The sequence below is a fragment of the Perognathus longimembris genome, chromosome 11 (assembly GCF_023159225.1).
Source record: "Perognathus longimembris pacificus isolate PPM17 chromosome 11, ASM2315922v1, whole genome shotgun sequence".
NCBI classification, from domain to species: domain Eukaryota; kingdom Metazoa; phylum Chordata; class Mammalia; order Rodentia; family Heteromyidae; genus Perognathus; species Perognathus longimembris.
The window spans coordinates 26,061,992-26,079,723 of NC_063171.1; the positions used below are offsets into that span (position 1 = coordinate 26,061,992).

At 41.8% G+C, this 17,732-nt stretch overlaps 1 protein-coding gene across 3 annotated transcripts in view; it reads right to left on the reverse strand.

Moving 5' to 3' along the window:
• The window catches only part of Tnn (tenascin N), a 90,475-nt gene that overhangs the window by 26,032 nt on the left and 46,711 nt on the right, over positions 1-17,732 (reverse strand). For 2 of the 3 annotated variants that reach the window (XM_048358101.1, XM_048358102.1), the window contains exons 8-15: positions 16,578-16,841; positions 15,510-15,773; positions 11,976-12,239; positions 9,900-10,160; positions 8,591-8,854; positions 6,278-6,541; positions 3,573-3,836; positions 905-1,168 (exon numbers count right to left, since the gene is read on the reverse strand). In XM_048358101.1, coding sequence (XP_048214058.1) covers positions 905-1,168; positions 3,573-3,836; positions 6,278-6,541; positions 8,591-8,854; positions 9,900-10,160; positions 11,976-12,239; positions 15,510-15,773; positions 16,578-16,841 — 2,109 coding nt within the window. The remainder of the gene's footprint in view (positions 1-904; positions 1,169-3,572; positions 3,837-6,277; positions 6,542-8,590; positions 8,855-9,899; positions 10,161-11,975; positions 12,240-15,509; positions 15,774-16,577; positions 16,842-17,732) is intronic. The other variant, XM_048358103.1, reaches the window with a different exon arrangement.

Below are 17,732 nucleotides of genomic sequence, written 5' to 3' on the forward strand. Positions count from 1 at the left end.
TACTTAACATTGGGTCCAATACTAGGCTTCGTTCATTCTTTTTGTTGTTGTTGGTTTTTGGGGTTTGTTTGGTTTGGTTTGGTTTGGTTTTTTGGGGTTTTTTTTGGCCAGTCCTGGGGCTTGAATCATTTTGCTCAAGGCTAGCACTCTACTACAGCACCACTCTGGCTTTTTCTGTTTATGTGGTACTGAGGGAACCCAGAGCCTTGTGCACGCTAGGGCAAGCACTCTACCACTAAGCCACATTCCCAGCCCTACTTATTCATTCTTTAGGTAAATGAAGATTTTCTTCTCTAGGTGACTGAAGCACTTAAGCAATTGCTCACCGGTTGCCTAAATGTGTGATTTCTCCAAAACTTGAGATGGAATCTAATAGTTCACAGCATTAAAAGGTAGAAGTTTTGAGAGGTCTTTGGGTCCTGCGGTCTCTGCTCTCGTGGATAAATTAATGCCATTACCATGGAAGTGGGTTAGTAATCTCAAGAGTGGGTTAAGTGCAGCACCCCTGTCCTTTCTTCTTTGTGTTTCATGCATGCTCATTTGTCCTTCTGCTGTGTGATGACATAGCACACAGACCTTTGCCCAGTACCAGCACAATGCTCTTGGAGTTCTCATACTCCAGAACTGTAAGTCAAATAAACTTGTGTATAGTTTATATAAACTGTGATGCTCTGTTATAAGAGCAGAAAGATGAACTAAGGCACTCTCCTAAAACAGTCCACAGCTCCCAAGGTCACAGACTCCAAAAGCAGCTGTATCATTGTAGGTCAATCTGCATTAAAAGTATCCTTTGCTTAGTCCTTCCCTTCTATTACCTACCAATGTAAGGAAAAGAAAATAAAGCTTGGCTTCCCGTAGGCTTAGCCTGACAGCTGTCATGTTCCCAAAGAGTGGAGCTCATTACCTGTGGGAGACTTGGTGTCAGCCTTCTTGCTCTGCCGGGACCCTTTCTGGGCCCACACATGCACTGTGTAGTCCACGCCTGGCCTCAGGCCTGTCAGGACGGTGCTGCTCTTCTCCTTCCTCACTGGAATCTCCCTGGTCTCTCCATCAGCAGAGGTGTAGCGCACCATGTACCTGTCAATGTCTGCCTGTACTGGGTCCCAGGAGATGGTGGCTGTGTTCTCTGTCACTTGGTTGGTCACCAGGTTTTTGGGACTGTCAATGTCTACAAGGAAAATTATTAATCAGTTTGTACTATGAATAGGCCGAGGGTCCTATTGCCTAAGGTGAGATTCTTTTATCATTTGTTTTTTTATCATTTGTTTTTTTAATTGTTTGTTAGTGCTGCTGTTTGAACTCAAAACCTTGTGCTTGCTAGGCAGGCACTCTACTGCTGAGACAGACCTCTAGGCTTTTTTTTTTTTTTTTTTGCACTGATTATTTTGGGATAGGGCTTGACTTCCTGCCCATAAAAAAATGATTTATTTTTCACTTCCTGCCATAGCTGGAATGAAAGGCACACTTGACCCTACCTAGCTATTGGTTGAGAAGGGGTCTCAAAATGGCCTCTGGCTACAATCCTGACTGCAACCTCCCAAGAAACTAAGATTACAGGTATGAGCCACTAGCTTCTGGCTTGTTTTAGTTTTCTGTCTTTCATTTCCTCAGGTAGAAAGCCTGAGAGACTAGACTTTGAAAACCTAATCTCTGACCTCTATCAAAAATTTAACAAAAGGAATCTCTTTATTCATTTAGTAAGATATATGGAATCCCAATTCTATAAAAGACACATTCAAGGCAGTGAGCAGGGTTCAGCACTGAAGTAGACCCAGACTTTGCCTACAAGTAGTGAAAAATTTGTGTCCACCATCAATGAACAAATGAAGACATGCATCATGTGCTAGAAGATTCTGAAGTCTAGGTCCAAATGCAAGCTCCTGGAAGAAGCAGCTCCTGGAAAAAGCTATTTCCTTCTGTGTTCCCAGTGCCCACTAAAAGATTAGACACAGGGCAAGTGCTCAGTACATATTGTTAATCCTCAGCAAGCATGGATTGCTTTGCCATGCTGGGTTGATAGTTGCATCACTGTACAAAAAGTGATAATACAGGGGCTGGGATTATGGCTTAGTGGCAAGAGTGCTTGACTCGTATACATGAAGCCCTGGGTTCAATTCCCCAGCACCACATATATAAAAACGGCCAGAAGTGGCGCTGTGGCTCAAGTGGCAGAGTGCTAGCCTTGAGCAAAAAGAAGCCAGGGACAGTGCTCAGGCCCTGAGTTCAAGCCCCAGGACTGACAAAAAAAAAGTGGTTAGACATGTCTTCCACACTCCTAATAATGCAACTGCTATCCCATCTCAAAACACTGACTGACTTACACTTCGTTGTTCTACAGAGTGGAGTAAACTACACTATTTAAATAACTTGTGTTTGGGAGTCTCTGTCCGTTTATATCTTACTACTACTTACCCATCTTACCTATGAAACTTTGCTAGCTTCTGCTCTTCATCTCATTAATAGAATGAATCATCAATTAAGATTATAAAGTTGGTCTATGTACTATGATCCATGTATAGTAAATTAAATCACACACTTCTTTTACACATGCTTTGGCACATGTAAAATCTATATTTTTAATAATGTATATTCATTATAGAAAAGGGTTTCATGATAGTATTTTACTTTGATCATATTCACAGTGATTTTTCTTTCTTTTGTAGAATATATATTATTACGGTCAAACTTTTAATATATTATAAATAATGATGCAGAGTTGTTTCTTTTCATTTTTTGCCCTACTCACAAACTCACTAAGACACAATAAGTACTGTCCAAATGATACATGAACTCAGAAGAGGATTTGTAGCACAACCATCAAAAACTGTTCAGGTATGGAGAGGGAGGGAAAATTGGGAGAGAATGAGGAGTGAAGGAAGGGGTACCATTATCCAAAAAGAAATGTACTCTTCATTTGACTTATGTAAATGTAACCCTTCTGTACATCATCTTTATAATAAAAATTAAAAATTTTAATAAAACAGGGGCTGGGGATATGGCCTAGTGGCAAGAATGCTTGCCTCCTATACATGAGGCCCTGGGTTCAATTCCCCAGCACCACATATACAGAAAACAGCCAGAAGTGGCGCTGTGGCTCAAGTGGCAGAGTGCTAGCCTTGAGCAAAAAGAAGCCAGGGGGCTGGGAATATGGCCTAGTGGCAAGAGTGCTTGCCTCATATACATGAAGCCCTGGGTTCCATTCCCCAGCACCACATATATAAAAACGGCCAGAAGTGGCGCTGTGGCTCAAGTGGTAGAGTACTAGCCTTGAGCAAAAAGAAGCCAGGGACAGTGCTCAGGCCCTGAGTCCAAGCCCCAGGACTGGCCAAAAAAAAATTTTTTTAATAAAATAAAATAATTTTTAAAAACAAAACAGCTCACTAGGGTCTGACTTCTAAGGAAGCTGGTTAAAAGGAATTGAAAGAGGGTGTGTGGAGTCAATTACAAAGAGACAGTGTCCTGCACTTCCCTAAACCATCTATCTCTACCCACAGGAGGAAAACAAAACATACTTACATACTTCTCATGGACAGTGTGACAGGTACTACAGTCACAAAAACACTCTCCATTACCTGTGGGAGCCTTGGTGCTGGCCTTCCTGCTCTCCCTGGCCCCCTTCTGGGCCCACACATCGAACTTGTACTCCACTCCTGGCCTCAGGCCTGTCAGGACGGTGCTCCTTTCATCCTTCCCAATCAGAAATTCCCTGGTATCTCCATCGGCAGAGGTGTAGCGCACCACGTACCTATCAATGTCAGCCTCCACGGGGTCCCAGGAGACAGTGGCACTGTTCTCTGTCACCTGCTTAGTCACCAGGTTTTTGGGACTGTCAATGTCTACAAGGAAAAGTGCTGATCAATAAACACTGGTAACAGACACTGTTACAGACTGTTTTACTTGGGCTAAGATCGTTTCCTGCTCTTAAAGTTTTCCCAGCTCATATTTGGTTTTTGATTGTTTCATCATCATAGAGCTTGTCTCCACAACTGGATTCTTGGATGCCCATGGAGGCAGCCAGAGACAGTGGAATGAGCCACCCAGCCAGAGTTAGAGGATTGGGCTCTAGTGTCAGCTTGAGAGAAAGAGCTGAAGGCCAAAAAGCATGTTGGGCTCCAGTCATCAGATCATGAATCTTACTCCAGCTGTGCTGCTGGCCACAACTCACCTGCCTCTGACTACAACTTAGCTTCCTCATCTGTAAATGAATGTCTTATACTAAACATATCTTACAGTTACATTCATGTTTCTGAATATCTCAGGAACCAAACCCTGCAAGTCATAAGCTAACTTGGTGACGTGCAGAAATCATACACTTCACTGTATTTGAGGATTTTTTACTGTAAAATTGGGACCTTGGTTCCTGATCTAAATTTCCCTGAGGATCAAGTAAATGAAGAAAGTAACCTCTTTCATTGCTGATGGATATGCAAAACAGTACCGCCTCAAAAATAAAAGATAGAATTATGGAATGATCCAGAAGTTCTATTCCTAGAAATATATGTCTATGTAAAAACTGACATACAAGTGCCATGTCAGAATAATTCACAGTAGCAGAAGAGTAGCAGCAACTCAAATTCATTAATTGAAAAATGGATAAACAAATATGCATGTCCAAAACTGAAATGTTCATTTGCAATAAAAGTAAGTATAGATCGATGCTAAAGCATGGCTGAACCCAAAAAACATTCTTCCTGAAAGAAGACAGTCACAATACCATATACTGGGGGCTGGGAATATGGCCTAGTGGCAAGAGTGCTTGCCTCTTTACACATGAAGCTCTTGGTTCGATTCCCCAGCACCACATATATGGAAAACGGCCAGAAGGGGCGCTATGGCTCAGGTGGCAGAGTGCTAGCCTTGAGTGGGAAGAGGCCAGGGACAGTGCTCAGGCCCTGAGTCCAAGGCCCAGGACTGGCCAAAAAAAAAAAAAAAAAAAAAAAAAAACAATACCATATACTGGAAGATTCTATGGACAATGCTATGTATGTCATGCCTAAGTCATGTCCAGTACAGAAAATTAATACTGACAGCAGTTGTTACATAATCTTGAAAGTACTGAGCACAGGGAGTCTCTGGGAATGGACATGGGGTTCTTTTAGCTAGTGAGATTGTTCTAACTAGACAGTAGTAATCGTTGCACAACTTGGGATGGAGGCATGGCTCAGCAGTAGTGCACCAGCCTAGCAAATGCGACACCCTGAGTTCCAATCCTAACACTGACAGAAAAACGGCAATAGTGCAACTCTGCAAATACCCTAAAACTGCTGGATGAGCTCGGCAAGTGGGAGGATTCTATGCATGTAACTACATTTTAATAAGGCTGCTCTTAAGAAATGAGGAAACAAAGATGGAAAAACTTTAAATTTGTAAACTGTTATTGCATTTCATTGTAACCATAAGCTTTTTTAAAGTGCAAGCTACAATATTCAAAGTAGAATTTATTTACTACCAAAGTAATAAGCCCTCTTGACCCAAGACATCACAGCCAAAGCCTGACGTACTTACTGAGCACATCAAACCTAACATACATGGCTTCTTTATACATTTTCCTTTTCAAAAGGATTATTTTGATATTTATCATAAAGAAAAAACACAATGGGAGAAACAGTGGATGAATGTACCAAGTACCATTATTTGGCAGGGGGTGGGGTGCTGTAGTGGGGCTTGAACTCAAGACTTTATGTTCTTGCTTAGCTTTTTCACTCAAGGGTGTTACTCTACCACTTAACTCACACTTAAAATTCTCTGTGTGTGTGTGTGTGTGTGTGTGTGTGTGTGTTTTGCTGGCTAATTGGTGATAAGAGTCTCTCTGAAGTGTTTACCTAAGCTGGCTTTGAACCTTAATCCTTATATGTCAGCTTCCTGAACAGCTAGCATTACAGGTGTGAGCCACCAGCATCCTGCTCCCATTACCTTTATGAGACAAAAATATAAGGCTGCTCTGGGAGCATGATGGTACATGCCCATGGTCTCAGCACTGAGGAGGCTGGGGCAAAAGAATAACCAATTTCAGGCCAACATGGGCTACACAGTGAGTTCCAGGCTGGGATATGTAGTGAGACCCTGTCTCCAAAAAATTAGCAAAACAAAAAAAGGCTAATATGAGATAATGTGCTATAAGGCATTGAGAGTGCCAATGAGTAGTAAAACAAAAGTCTACCATCCCACCCTTCCAGTGATCACTGAGTTCTGCCAAGGACATAATAGGAAAATCAGATCTCTTCTCACAGGCTTACCATGACAGGTATGAACATTCTCAAAGAGCTAAGTTCTTTACCTGTGGGGGCCTTGGTGCTGGCCTTCCTGCTCTCTTGGATCCCTTTCTGGGCCCACACATCAAACTTGTACTCCACTCCCGGCCTCAAGCCTGTCAGGATGGTGCTGCTCTTCTCCTTCTCCACTGGAACCTCCCAGGTCTCTCCGTCCACAGAAGTATAGCGTACCACATACCTATCAATTTCAGCCTCCACTGGGTCCCAAGAGACAGTGGCCGTGTTCTCTGTCACTTGATCAGTCACCAGATTTTTAGGGCCATCAATGTCTAAAGGAAAAGTACTGGTCAATAAACAGTAGTAACAAGCACAAAAGAGTGAGAAAGTTTCCTGTGCTTACATCTTCCATCACGTATTTGTGTTTGCAGTTTTTCTTGGATAGAGACTTCATTTTCTGCTGGAGTCTTCACTCCTCAAGGAGGCAGCACAAGACAGTGGAATGTGCAGGCACCACAGCTGGAGTTAGGGGGCAGGACTCTAATCACTAGATCATGAATCTTACTCTAGTTCTACCACTGGCTAACCAAAGCCTTGAATGATTCAGCTGCTTCTGGCTGCGCCTCAGTTTCCTCATCTATAATATTTGCTGTAGATTAAACCTATCTTAGAAGTGCCTTAATATTGCCGAATATTTCAAGAAGCAAACATCATGAATCATCAGCTAACTATGTGAATTTCAGAAACGATGTATCTCTCTGTATTTGGGGATTTTCCACTAGAAAATATGAGTATTAACTCTTTTTTCTTCTAGTACTGGAGCTTGAACTCAGGGCCTGGGCTCTGTCCGTGGGCCTCTGCGCTCAAGGCTAGCACTCTACCATTTGAGACACAGCACTGTTTCTGGATATTTCTGAGTAGTTTATTGGAGAGTCTCATGGACTTTCCTGCCCAGGCTGACTTCGAACCATGATCCTCAGATCTCAGCCTCTTGAATATCTAGGATTACAGGTGAGAGCCACCGGCACCTAACTCTATTAACTCTTTTTGCACAGACTCAACAAACTCCTCTGAGCATCAAATAAATGAGGACCTTCATTCATTGGTGGGCATATAAAATTGAGCTATGGTTTTGGAAACATTCCACAAAATTAACTAGAATTACCAAATAATCCAGCAATCCCTCCCTTAGGCATCAACCTAAGGAAATAATGACTTGTGTGCATGCAAAAATGTGTACACAGGAGATGGGAGAATATTTTGGTGGCAGAGCAGTTGTCTACTGTGTGTGTGCATGCACACACAAACACACACATATATACACACACAATGATAACCTTATACACAAATGTCACCATCATCCTTATTCGTGGCAGAGAAAAAGAAAGAAACAACCCAAATGCCTAAAAGCAGCTGATAAACAAATGTGTGCATCCCCACAATGAAATATTCATTCACAATAAAATCAAGTATTGATACAAGCTGCAACATGAGTAATCCTGGAAAATATGTTTCTGAAAAACATGCTTTATGGCAGATGTCAGTCATAAAGCCACACGGTGTATAATTCCATGTAAAGAAAATGTCCAGGGAAAAGAAATCTATACAAAAAGAAAGCAGTTATTAGCAGGGCTGGAGAGAGTAATGGATGTGAGATTTTTTTGAGGTGGGACATGGAAAATGATTGTACAACTCTGTAGATAAACTAAGCTAGCTCAATTGTACACTTTAAAGTGTATATCTTTTGTGATTTTTTTTGGTTGGTACTGGAGGTTTGAATTCAGGTCCCCAGAAGGCATTCCATTGCTTGAGCCACACCTAAAACCCTTATAAATACATCTGAATAAGGTATTTTTAACAAAGGAGGAAACAGAGATGGAAAAACTCACAAATTATGAGCTTCAATTGTCTATAATTGCAAAAGTAGGATCCTCAGAATGGAACCACAGTACACAAAGAATGTATTCACTAAGAAAGCAATAAATCATTTCCCTAAAAATACCTAGGACACATATCCTATTGTATATTTTTGTGTCTTTTGTTACAAGAAAAAGATTTTAAGATTGACCAAAAAAAAGGAAGTCCTCTATTAGAACAGTGTGAAAATCACCATTATCTACATTGTTGTTTTGCTTTTTCTCGAGGCTGAAGATTCACCTGGAGCATTACACATGCTATGCAAGCACTCTACAGCTCCATCTTCAGACTATCATAAATGCCAAAATTAGAGGCTGAAAATGGGGACCTTATTATAAAATATGTGTTAAAAGAATTGAGGGGTTGAGTGGGTAGTATAACAATATGCCACTGAGGTCACCTACAATGATGGACATTTAGTCAAAGATAGTAAGTGTTACATTATAAAGGAAATTGACCATTACCTGTAGGGGCCTTAGTGGTGGCTTTCTTGCTCTCCCGAGACCCTTTCTGGGCCCACACTTCAAATATGTAGTCCACACCAGGTCTCATGCCTGTCAGGATGGTGCTGTGTTGATCTTTCCCAACCAGAAGTTCCTTGGTCTCTCCATCAACAGAGGTATAGCGCACCACATATCTGTCAATGTCAGCCTCTACCGGGTCCCAGGAGACAGTGGCTGTATTCTCTGTCACCTGCTCAGTGACCAAGTTTTTCGGGCTGTCAATGTCTAAAAAGATAAGTAGAAACCAATAATGAGTATAAAAGAGAGACTGTTTTGCTCTTGATCTGAGTGAGTTACTTTTTCTTACAGATTGCTTATTTCGTATGTGGTTTGCCAGTTGTTTCATGAACATAGAGCCCCATCTCCACAGCTGGACTGTTAGATCCAGAAAGAGCCAGCACAAGACTATGAAATGAGCATCATCACCGGAGAGCTACAGGAGCTGAATTCTACTGCCAGCCCGACAGGCAAACCTGGGGATCAGGAAGCCCCTTGGGCTCCAGTCATCTTTGTCCCTGGTATGTGCCATCACATTGACTAAAGGATGAATTTCAATCATAGCATCATTAGAACAGAATATATACTACTCAAAGGAGGATGTATTCCGCAAAAAAAAAAAAGTATTAAACCTTCTTGTGATCTCCTAGAAATCACACAAACCACTTCCTCAGACCAAGTGTTGATGGCTCATGCCTGTAATCCTAGCTGCTCAGGAGGCTGAGATCTGAGGATCTTGGTCCAAAGCCAGCCCTGGCAGGAAAGTCCATGAGACTTGTATTTCCAATTAACCACCAAAAGCCAAAAATGGCATTGTGGCTCAAAGTGGTAGGATGCTATCCTAGAGCACAAAAGCTTATAGATACCATCCTGGCCCTGAGTTCAAACCCCAGGACTGGGGTATGTGTATGAACAATACACAAAATTTCCTTGAACCACTTAACTTACACATAGTAACATCATACATAGCTTCTTTATAGCTCTTCCTTTTTAAGAGGATTGTTTTGAAAATGACAACAAGGAAAATACAGAACAGTTACCAATCACCATTAATCTTTATAAGACAGAAGTTCTAGACCAATATTTGGAGATAATGTGGTAAAGAAAACTGGGGATGGGAAAACGTGACTACTTCATCAGTACAGAAGCCTACTTCTTGATCATTTCATAAATCACTGATTGCTCCCACGGTGGGGGTAGGAAGGAAAATCAAATGTATTTCCATATGTTTACCATAAACAAGTGTTGCTTTTCCCAAACTAATGTTCATTACCTGTGGGAGCCTTGGTGTTGGCCTTCCTGCTCTCCCTGGCCCCCTTCTGGGCCCACACATCGAACTTGTACTCCACTCCTGGCCTTAGGTCTGTTAGGACAGTGCTGGTCCTCTTCCCCACTGGAACCTCCTTGGTCTCTCCATCAGCAGAGGTGTAGCGCACCACATACCTATCAATGTCAGCCTCCACTGGGTCCCAGGAGAGAGTGGCCGTGTTCTCTGTCACCTGCTTAGTCATCAAGTTTTTGGGGCTGTCAATGTCTAAAAGAAAATGTACAGACTCATGAATTTTAGTAACAGACACAGAGAGAGGCCATTGTCTTGAACTGAGAGGGTTTCTGCTCTTCAAGTTCACCTATCTCATACACTGCCTCTCAGTCATTTCATGGACAGAGACCTTGTCACTGTGGCAAAACTCTTGGCACCTTGGGCAGGCAGCAGAGACAGTGGAACCAAAGCCGAAGTTAGAGGGGCTAGGTTCTAGTGTCAGGCTAAGAGACAGAAATGAGGGGCAAGAAGCACCTTGGACTCTGATCATGAAACTATGAGTTTTATCTCAGCTTTGCCATAGCCTAACTGTAGCCTTGGACAAGTCAGCTGCCTCTGATGACACCTAAATTTCCTCATCTGTAAACACAGGCAGAATAATAAATTTTGAGGCACCTCTAGAAATAGTACAGTCATGCTCAAGAATTAAAGTTAGATTTACCAAATAGTCAAGAAAATTCTACCTCAAAGCATTATACCTAAGAGAAATTATAACATTCGTATATGCAAAAGCTTACAAATGTTCTTAGCATCGGTATTCTTAATAATCAAAGAGTGGAAGTAACTTAAATTTTCAACAAAGGACTGATGGTTAAACAAATGTGCCTCTCTAAACAATGAAGTACTCATTCACAATAAAAGTAAGTGCTGATCCATGCTACAATAGGGCTAAACTAGAAAATATGCTTCATGAAGAAGTCAGTACCAAAAGGCCACATATTAGAAGATCCCACATAAAAGGAATGCCCAGAAAAGCAAAATTAATACAGAGTAGTTGTTACTTCATGGAGGTACTAAGCATATAGCATGACTGGGAATAGACATGAGATTCTTTATGGTGGCAAAATGTATCTAAATAAGACAGGCACCAGTGTCTCATTCCTGTAATCCTGGCTATTCAGGAGGCTGAGATCTGAAGACCACAGTTTGAAGCCAGCCCAGACAGAGAAGTCTATGAAATTCCTATCTCCAATTAACCACCAAACGAGCCAGAAGTGGAGCTGTGGCTCAAGCTGTAGATCACTAGCATTGAGCAAAGAATCTCAGGGATAGTGCCAGGCCCTGAGTTTAAGATCCAGGACTGGTACATACACAAAAACTTTTATACACTGGTAATAGTTGTGCAAATGTGAGTATACTAAAATTATTAAATTACAGACTTTAAATGGCAAATTAATTTTTTGCACTCTTGGAAGTTGAACCCCGGGCCTAGAAGATGTTTGGCAAGTGCTCAATCACTTGAACAATAACCCCAGCCCTTATAAGGTTTTCCATTTGCTTTAGACAAGTTTTTCCTAATTTTTCCTGGACTTCCAACTCAAGATAGTCCTGTCTCTGCCTTCCAAGTAGATGGAATTACAAGTGCTTGTTGCCATCTCAGCTAAAGGATGAATTCCCAAAACATAGTGCCAAGAGAAGCATACATAGTACTCAGCACACTTTGTTCTAAAGACATCACAACATAACATACATAGCTTCTTTATCTCTTTTCTTTCCCAAGAAGAATGCTTTGAAATTGACTGCAAGGAAATACACAATGGAAAAGCAGTGGCCAGTCACCATGAACCTGTATAAGATCCAAATATGAGGCTTATATTTGAGAATACTGTATTAAAGGACACTGAAGAGAATGGGATGGTCTGACCACTTTACAACGGGCTTCATACCCACCAGGAAAAGTCTAACATCCTGATTTTTTACAGATTGTTGGTTTTTGGTGTGGGTAAAGGTGAGAGTAGGAAAATCACATGTCTTCCCATAGGCTTACCATGACAAGGGGTTGCTTTCCCAAACTCTGATGTTCATTACCTGTGGGAGCCTTGGTGTTGGCCTTCCTGCTTTCCCTGGCCCCCTTCTGGGCCCACACATCGAACTTGTACTCCACTCCTGGCCTCAGGCCTGTCAGGACAGTGCTGGTCTTCTCTTTCCCCACTGGAACCTCCCTGGTCTCTCCATCAGCAGAGGTGTAGCGCACCACATATCTATCAATGTCGGCCTCCACTGGGTCCCAGGAGACAGTGGCCGTGTTCTCTGTCACCTGCTTAGTCATCAAGTTTTTGGGGCTGTCAATGTCTACAAGAGAAAGTGCTGATCAATAAACTCTAGTAACAGGCACAACCGGGAGAGAACATTTTCTTAGCCTGTAAGAGTTTCCTGTTCTCGTGGTTTCATGGTTTCATCATCTTATGTTTGGTTTTCAGTTGTTTCATGGACAGAGACTAACTCAACAGAAGGAGTGAGAGGTGTTGGGTTCTAGTGCCAGCCTGACAGGTAGAGATGAGGGGCAGGAGACACCTTAGACTTCAGTCATCAGACCATGAGTCTTACCCCAGCTCTGCCAACAGTCAGTTCGGACTCTGAGGAACTTAGCTGCCTCCCCCTGTGCCTCAGCCTCTTCACTTCTAAATTCTGCGATTACTTTGACTTTCAGGCTTTTTCAAACATTAATATTCCAGGAGTACATCTACCTGCATAATTTGCTGACTTGTTTTCTGACCTTTTGTACGCTGCTTCACTTACTTCTATATTTATAAAATCAAGGTATTATAGCTATTGTACATATCTCTGTGCTTAGATCTGTAAAGGAATATAAAATGAAGTAGAAAAAAATTATGTTACAGAGATACGTGGGATGTATAAATATAGAATCATGGTCCAGGCTGCTCCAGACAAAAAGTGAGACCTATTAGAACAACTATTTAAAATATAAAAGGGTTAGGTGCCTTTATTAAATTGTAGGACACCAGGATTTCAAACAAAGTACCACCAAAAAAGAAGCAAGAATAATAAAATATTTAAATTAAGAAAGGGGACGTTGTGCCAGTTGTGTGTGTTTCCTGTAATCTTTTGTGCTTTGGAAGGGGAAGCTGGAGGATTTCAAGTTCAAGGCCAGTCTGGGAACCTAATAAGACAATGTCACAAACAAGCAAACAAAAGTAAAGGAACATTTAAAAACATTAAAGTATGCCAACATTTGCATCTTCGAAACCACAGAATAGTCACTCTGTAATTCAAAGTGTAATCAAGGGTAAACTATCTTCTGTCCCTCAATTTCCTCCCTAGAGGGAAAGACATACAAATGGGAAGATATTACTAATTTATATCTTATAGAGTTGTTGTAGCATACTGTTGTAGCATATGTATGAATAGTATGTCTCTTATGTCTATTCTTAGACGTCCAATGACTATGAACTCTTTTGTAGCAATGCTATCAGTTTGATGCTCCACTCTACTACATATGTCTGAGATACTCAAAACTGTATTGCACAACAAAAAATAGTGTCACTCCTTAAACTTAAACAGTTCTTACAAAATTCATTTCCCTTAAGTTATTTGCTCAAAGGTCCTTTTATATACATTCATTTAGGCTTTTGTATCTAGGAATATTGATATCTATATTCCAACCCCTGGCCCACAACCAAGGCTGGCTCAATTGTTCTATTACTCTGGGCTAACCAGCCATCTCCAGCCTACAAAATTAAGAAAAGTGAGGGAAGTAGTGGGTTGGGATGGATGGGTGAGAGTGTTGAAAGTAGTGACATCAAGATGTGCCACATTCATAAACTGCTTGGTTGAATAGCAACTCCTGTGTACAACTCTATACAGATAATATTTTTAATGAAAAAAATAAAGCAAATATTAATACTTCAAAGAAAGAGGTTGGAGATGTCAGTAAGTTGAGCCAGTTGGAATTGTTCAAACAGAACTACACTATGAGTCCCAGGATTGGGACCCAATCCTTAAATAAGCAATTTCAGTAGGATCCTGCACAGAATGTGTAGTGTGTAGTGTAGACAAGAAATCTCAAGAGGGGTGATTAGCAATGTCAACGGAGGGTGGACAGGCTACTGGCATCTAATGGATGTTGCCGAGCATCCTACATGGCCCAAGGAACACCTGGGCAGCAAAGAATTGTCCCACTCAGAATGTCAACAGTCAAAAGGTGGAGAAATCCCTTTTGAAGTGTAGGGAACACTGCAGGTTGTTTGGGGGTTTTTTTAAACACATGACTCAAATATGAAAGGGGTGACAAAATGGCTTGTTGCTTGATGCCAAACAAGAGAAGGTACAGCATTGAAAAAAGCCTGTACACATACAGCTGAATGGGCAAAGGAGGCCTGTATGTTCTGCATGGACTGGATGTGGGCCAAGCACAGAGGGTTGCATGGGATTGTCCTACCAAAAAGACCACCTAGCAACTCCATCAGTAGTTCTGGCAAGAATCCTCTGATATCCTCTGGATAGAAAGAAGGGGAACAAGAGACCAGAGGAGATAGGCATTTGCCCACAGGATCATTGTCCTGAGAGATTCCCAATGGAAAACACAAAACTGCTCTATGAAAGAAAGAGACAGCTCGAACATTCTTCAGGCTCCAAACAGCCCTCACTGCTAAAGTTAAAGAAAGCTTTCCATGATTCCTGGCCTGTCTTCCTTTAATCCCTGACTTCTCTTCTTCTGACCCCTGGATTTCCTTCCATCTTGACCTTTCACCTATCTCCCCTTCTAATCCTTCAAACTCTTCCTCCTGACACCTGGCTTCTCCTCAAGTCTCTCCTATGCTTGAGTATAGCCACCCCTCAACTTATATTTCCCAGATGTGCCAAACACAAATGCATCCAAAATTGCACTTAGCAAGCTGGAAGAACAGTGCTTGAAGTACAAAAAGGAAGGCACAAGAGGCACTGAGTTTCCCTTCCCACACAGGCAGTTAGCATGCAAATGGCAAACTGTAAATGAAGGATGGGCTCTTACACAGAAATAGACATTTTTCGTTACTAAAAAAAAAAAATTGGCATTTGGGGAACTAGATACTGGCTTAATTTTAGCTGACAAAACACTGCGATTATTTCTGTCTTAAAAAATTCATCCAGAAGGCAGAAACAAGCACAAGCTTCATGGGAATGGTTTTAACAGGTGAGCAGTTTAAAACCAAAAAATAAACAAAGATTAATTTTGGAATACAATCCACCGGTCTGACTCACCCAGTCTAATTGCTGTTTGTGTTTTCATCATATTTATTTTTTACCCAGATGAAGAATTTAGTGTCTTCACAACCATGAGACCAAAGAAGAATGAGGGACTAGGAGCAATAAGCATCATTCTTTAAAGACCAAAATTTGGATACCACATTATGAGATATGAATTATGGGAGAATCTATTCAAAGGAAGTGAGGGGTATGTTGTTGTTGTTGTTGTTGTTGTTATTGTTGTTGTTGTTTATGGAGGGACTACCAGTCTCTGGTCAACAAAACTTTTTTGTCTGCCAAGGTCAAAATCAGGAAAACTCACCTAGACAGAGGATAAACTCGGCAATGATGAAGTAGTAACACATGCTCTGTTACCTGTGGGGGCCTTGGTGTTGGCCTTCCTGCTGTCCTGGCTCCCTTTCTGGGCCCACACGTGGACCTTGTACTCCATGCCTGGCCTCAGGCCTGTCAGGATGGTGCTGGTCTTCTCCTTTCCCACTGGAACCTCCTTTATCTCTCCATCAGCAGAGGTGTAGCTCACCACATACCTGTCAATGTTGGCCTGCACAGGCTCCCAAGAGACACTGATTGTATTCTCTGTCACCCGGTCAGTCACCAAGTTTTTGGGACTGTCAATATCTGAAAAGAAAATGTTGGGAATATCCTAAGCTCTGACAGGAAAAGCCACACCCATTACCCCATTTCCAGAACTTCACTGTTACAAGCTTAGCATCCTCTCATGGCTTTCACCTTCCTAAAATGTAGGAGGGACAAGGTCTTCTTAGAAGCACATGGCACTTCAAGATTACCAGTTAAACATCTGTTCTGTAGTCAGTTAAGGTAGGCAATTTGCCATTTTACCAAAAGTTACTTCATTGGCAAACACTCTAGAAGTAGTATCACAAATAACGAATCAACAAAATCCTAAACACCTTGTCTGAACCTGTTAAAAACATTGTTACCATACACCAGACATTCTCCCTCTGGTGACCAATTTCATGAGCAGCTCGAGGCTGTCAGGGAAGAACATCCCGCGGAGATCATTCCTAAAGCTCACTGACAGTCTCACATCATTAAGACTCTAATTGCAAGCCAAGTGCTGGTGGCCCATGCCTGTAATCCTAGCTACTCAGGAGACTGAGATCTAAGAATCCCAGTTCAAAGCCAGCCTGGGCAGAAAAGCCTGTGAGACTCTCATCTCCAATTAAGCACCAGAAAACTGGAAGTGGCATGGTGGCTCAAAGTGATAGAGTACTAAGCCTTGAGCAAAAGAGCTCAGGGACAGCGTCAGACTTTGAGTTCGAACCCCATAGCGCCAAGACGAACAAACAAAAACACAGGGTTCTAATTGTAGAGTCTCTCATTTAGGCCAGAGCCTCTGATATCTTACACACAATTCCCCACTCAAGATTCAAACCCAGTTAACCACCTTTGTCTGGTTACCTGTGGGGGCCTTGGTGTTGGCCTTCTTGCTCTCTCTGTCCCCTTTCTGGGCCCACACATAGACTTTGTACTCCACTCCTGGCCTCAGGCCTGTCAGGACGGTGCTGCTCTTCTCCTTCTCCACTGGAACCTCCTCTGTCTCTCCATCAACAGAGGTGTAGCTCACCACATACCTGTCGATGTCAGCCTCCACTGGGTCCCAGGAGACAGTGGCCGTGTTCTCTGTCACCCGGTCAGTCACCAGGTTTGCTGGGCTGTCAAGTTCTTTAAGAAAGATATAAAAGAAGAAGATAGCTTTTAACACCCCACAAGTTCCTGAAAGACTAGCACATACACAGCCCAAGAATTCAATATACTACAGTCGGCTATGATGCCAAGGGTTGAGAGAACTTGAGGTTTTCATTAAACAACTGGTCAAAAAGTCAATGAACTTAATGAGTAAAGTTTTCAGACCAAGCTAACACATAGAAACATTCTGTGAACTTTACCTGTAGGTTGCTTTTGGATAAAAAGAACTTGTCTCTCATACTAATTTTTCCTTTAGCCTGGATTTATATAATATACTCCTAATTCCTTGTACCTAAAGGCAAGTATATTTCAATAATTTTCTCCATCTGTTCTAGTATGTTCTTTGGGAAGAAAATATCCTATGGGTAGGAGCTGTCAGTTATTTCTCTATAAAATACCATGTCTCTGGTGAGGAACTAGGAGACTTTTAAATTCATGCTTGTGATCTGACCTAGAAAAAGAAGTCCTACTTGTAGAATCTGCCTGAGTCTCTAGATGGGTAAATTGGGTTAGAACATGGTCTCCACCATTTCTCACTTGGGACAAGCTGTGTAATGTAAGTCTTTGTCTCCTCACCTCTACAACAAAGGAAACATCACTACCACCCACTTCCCTCACAGGCTAGGATGAATACTAAGTGACACTGCACAGTACGTGCTTATGAGGTATGAATAATTACTTTCTCCTCAAAAATGTAAACCCTTAGCAAGTCCAAAACCCAAGCAATTTGGTATAAAGTTAGAAGTTATGTCTTTATTGCTATGTTTTTAAAATAAGCTCTTAGAGCCAGGTACCAATGTCTCATATCTCTGATCCAAGATACTCAGGAGATTGAGATCTGAGGATCATGGCTCAAAGCCAAGCCGG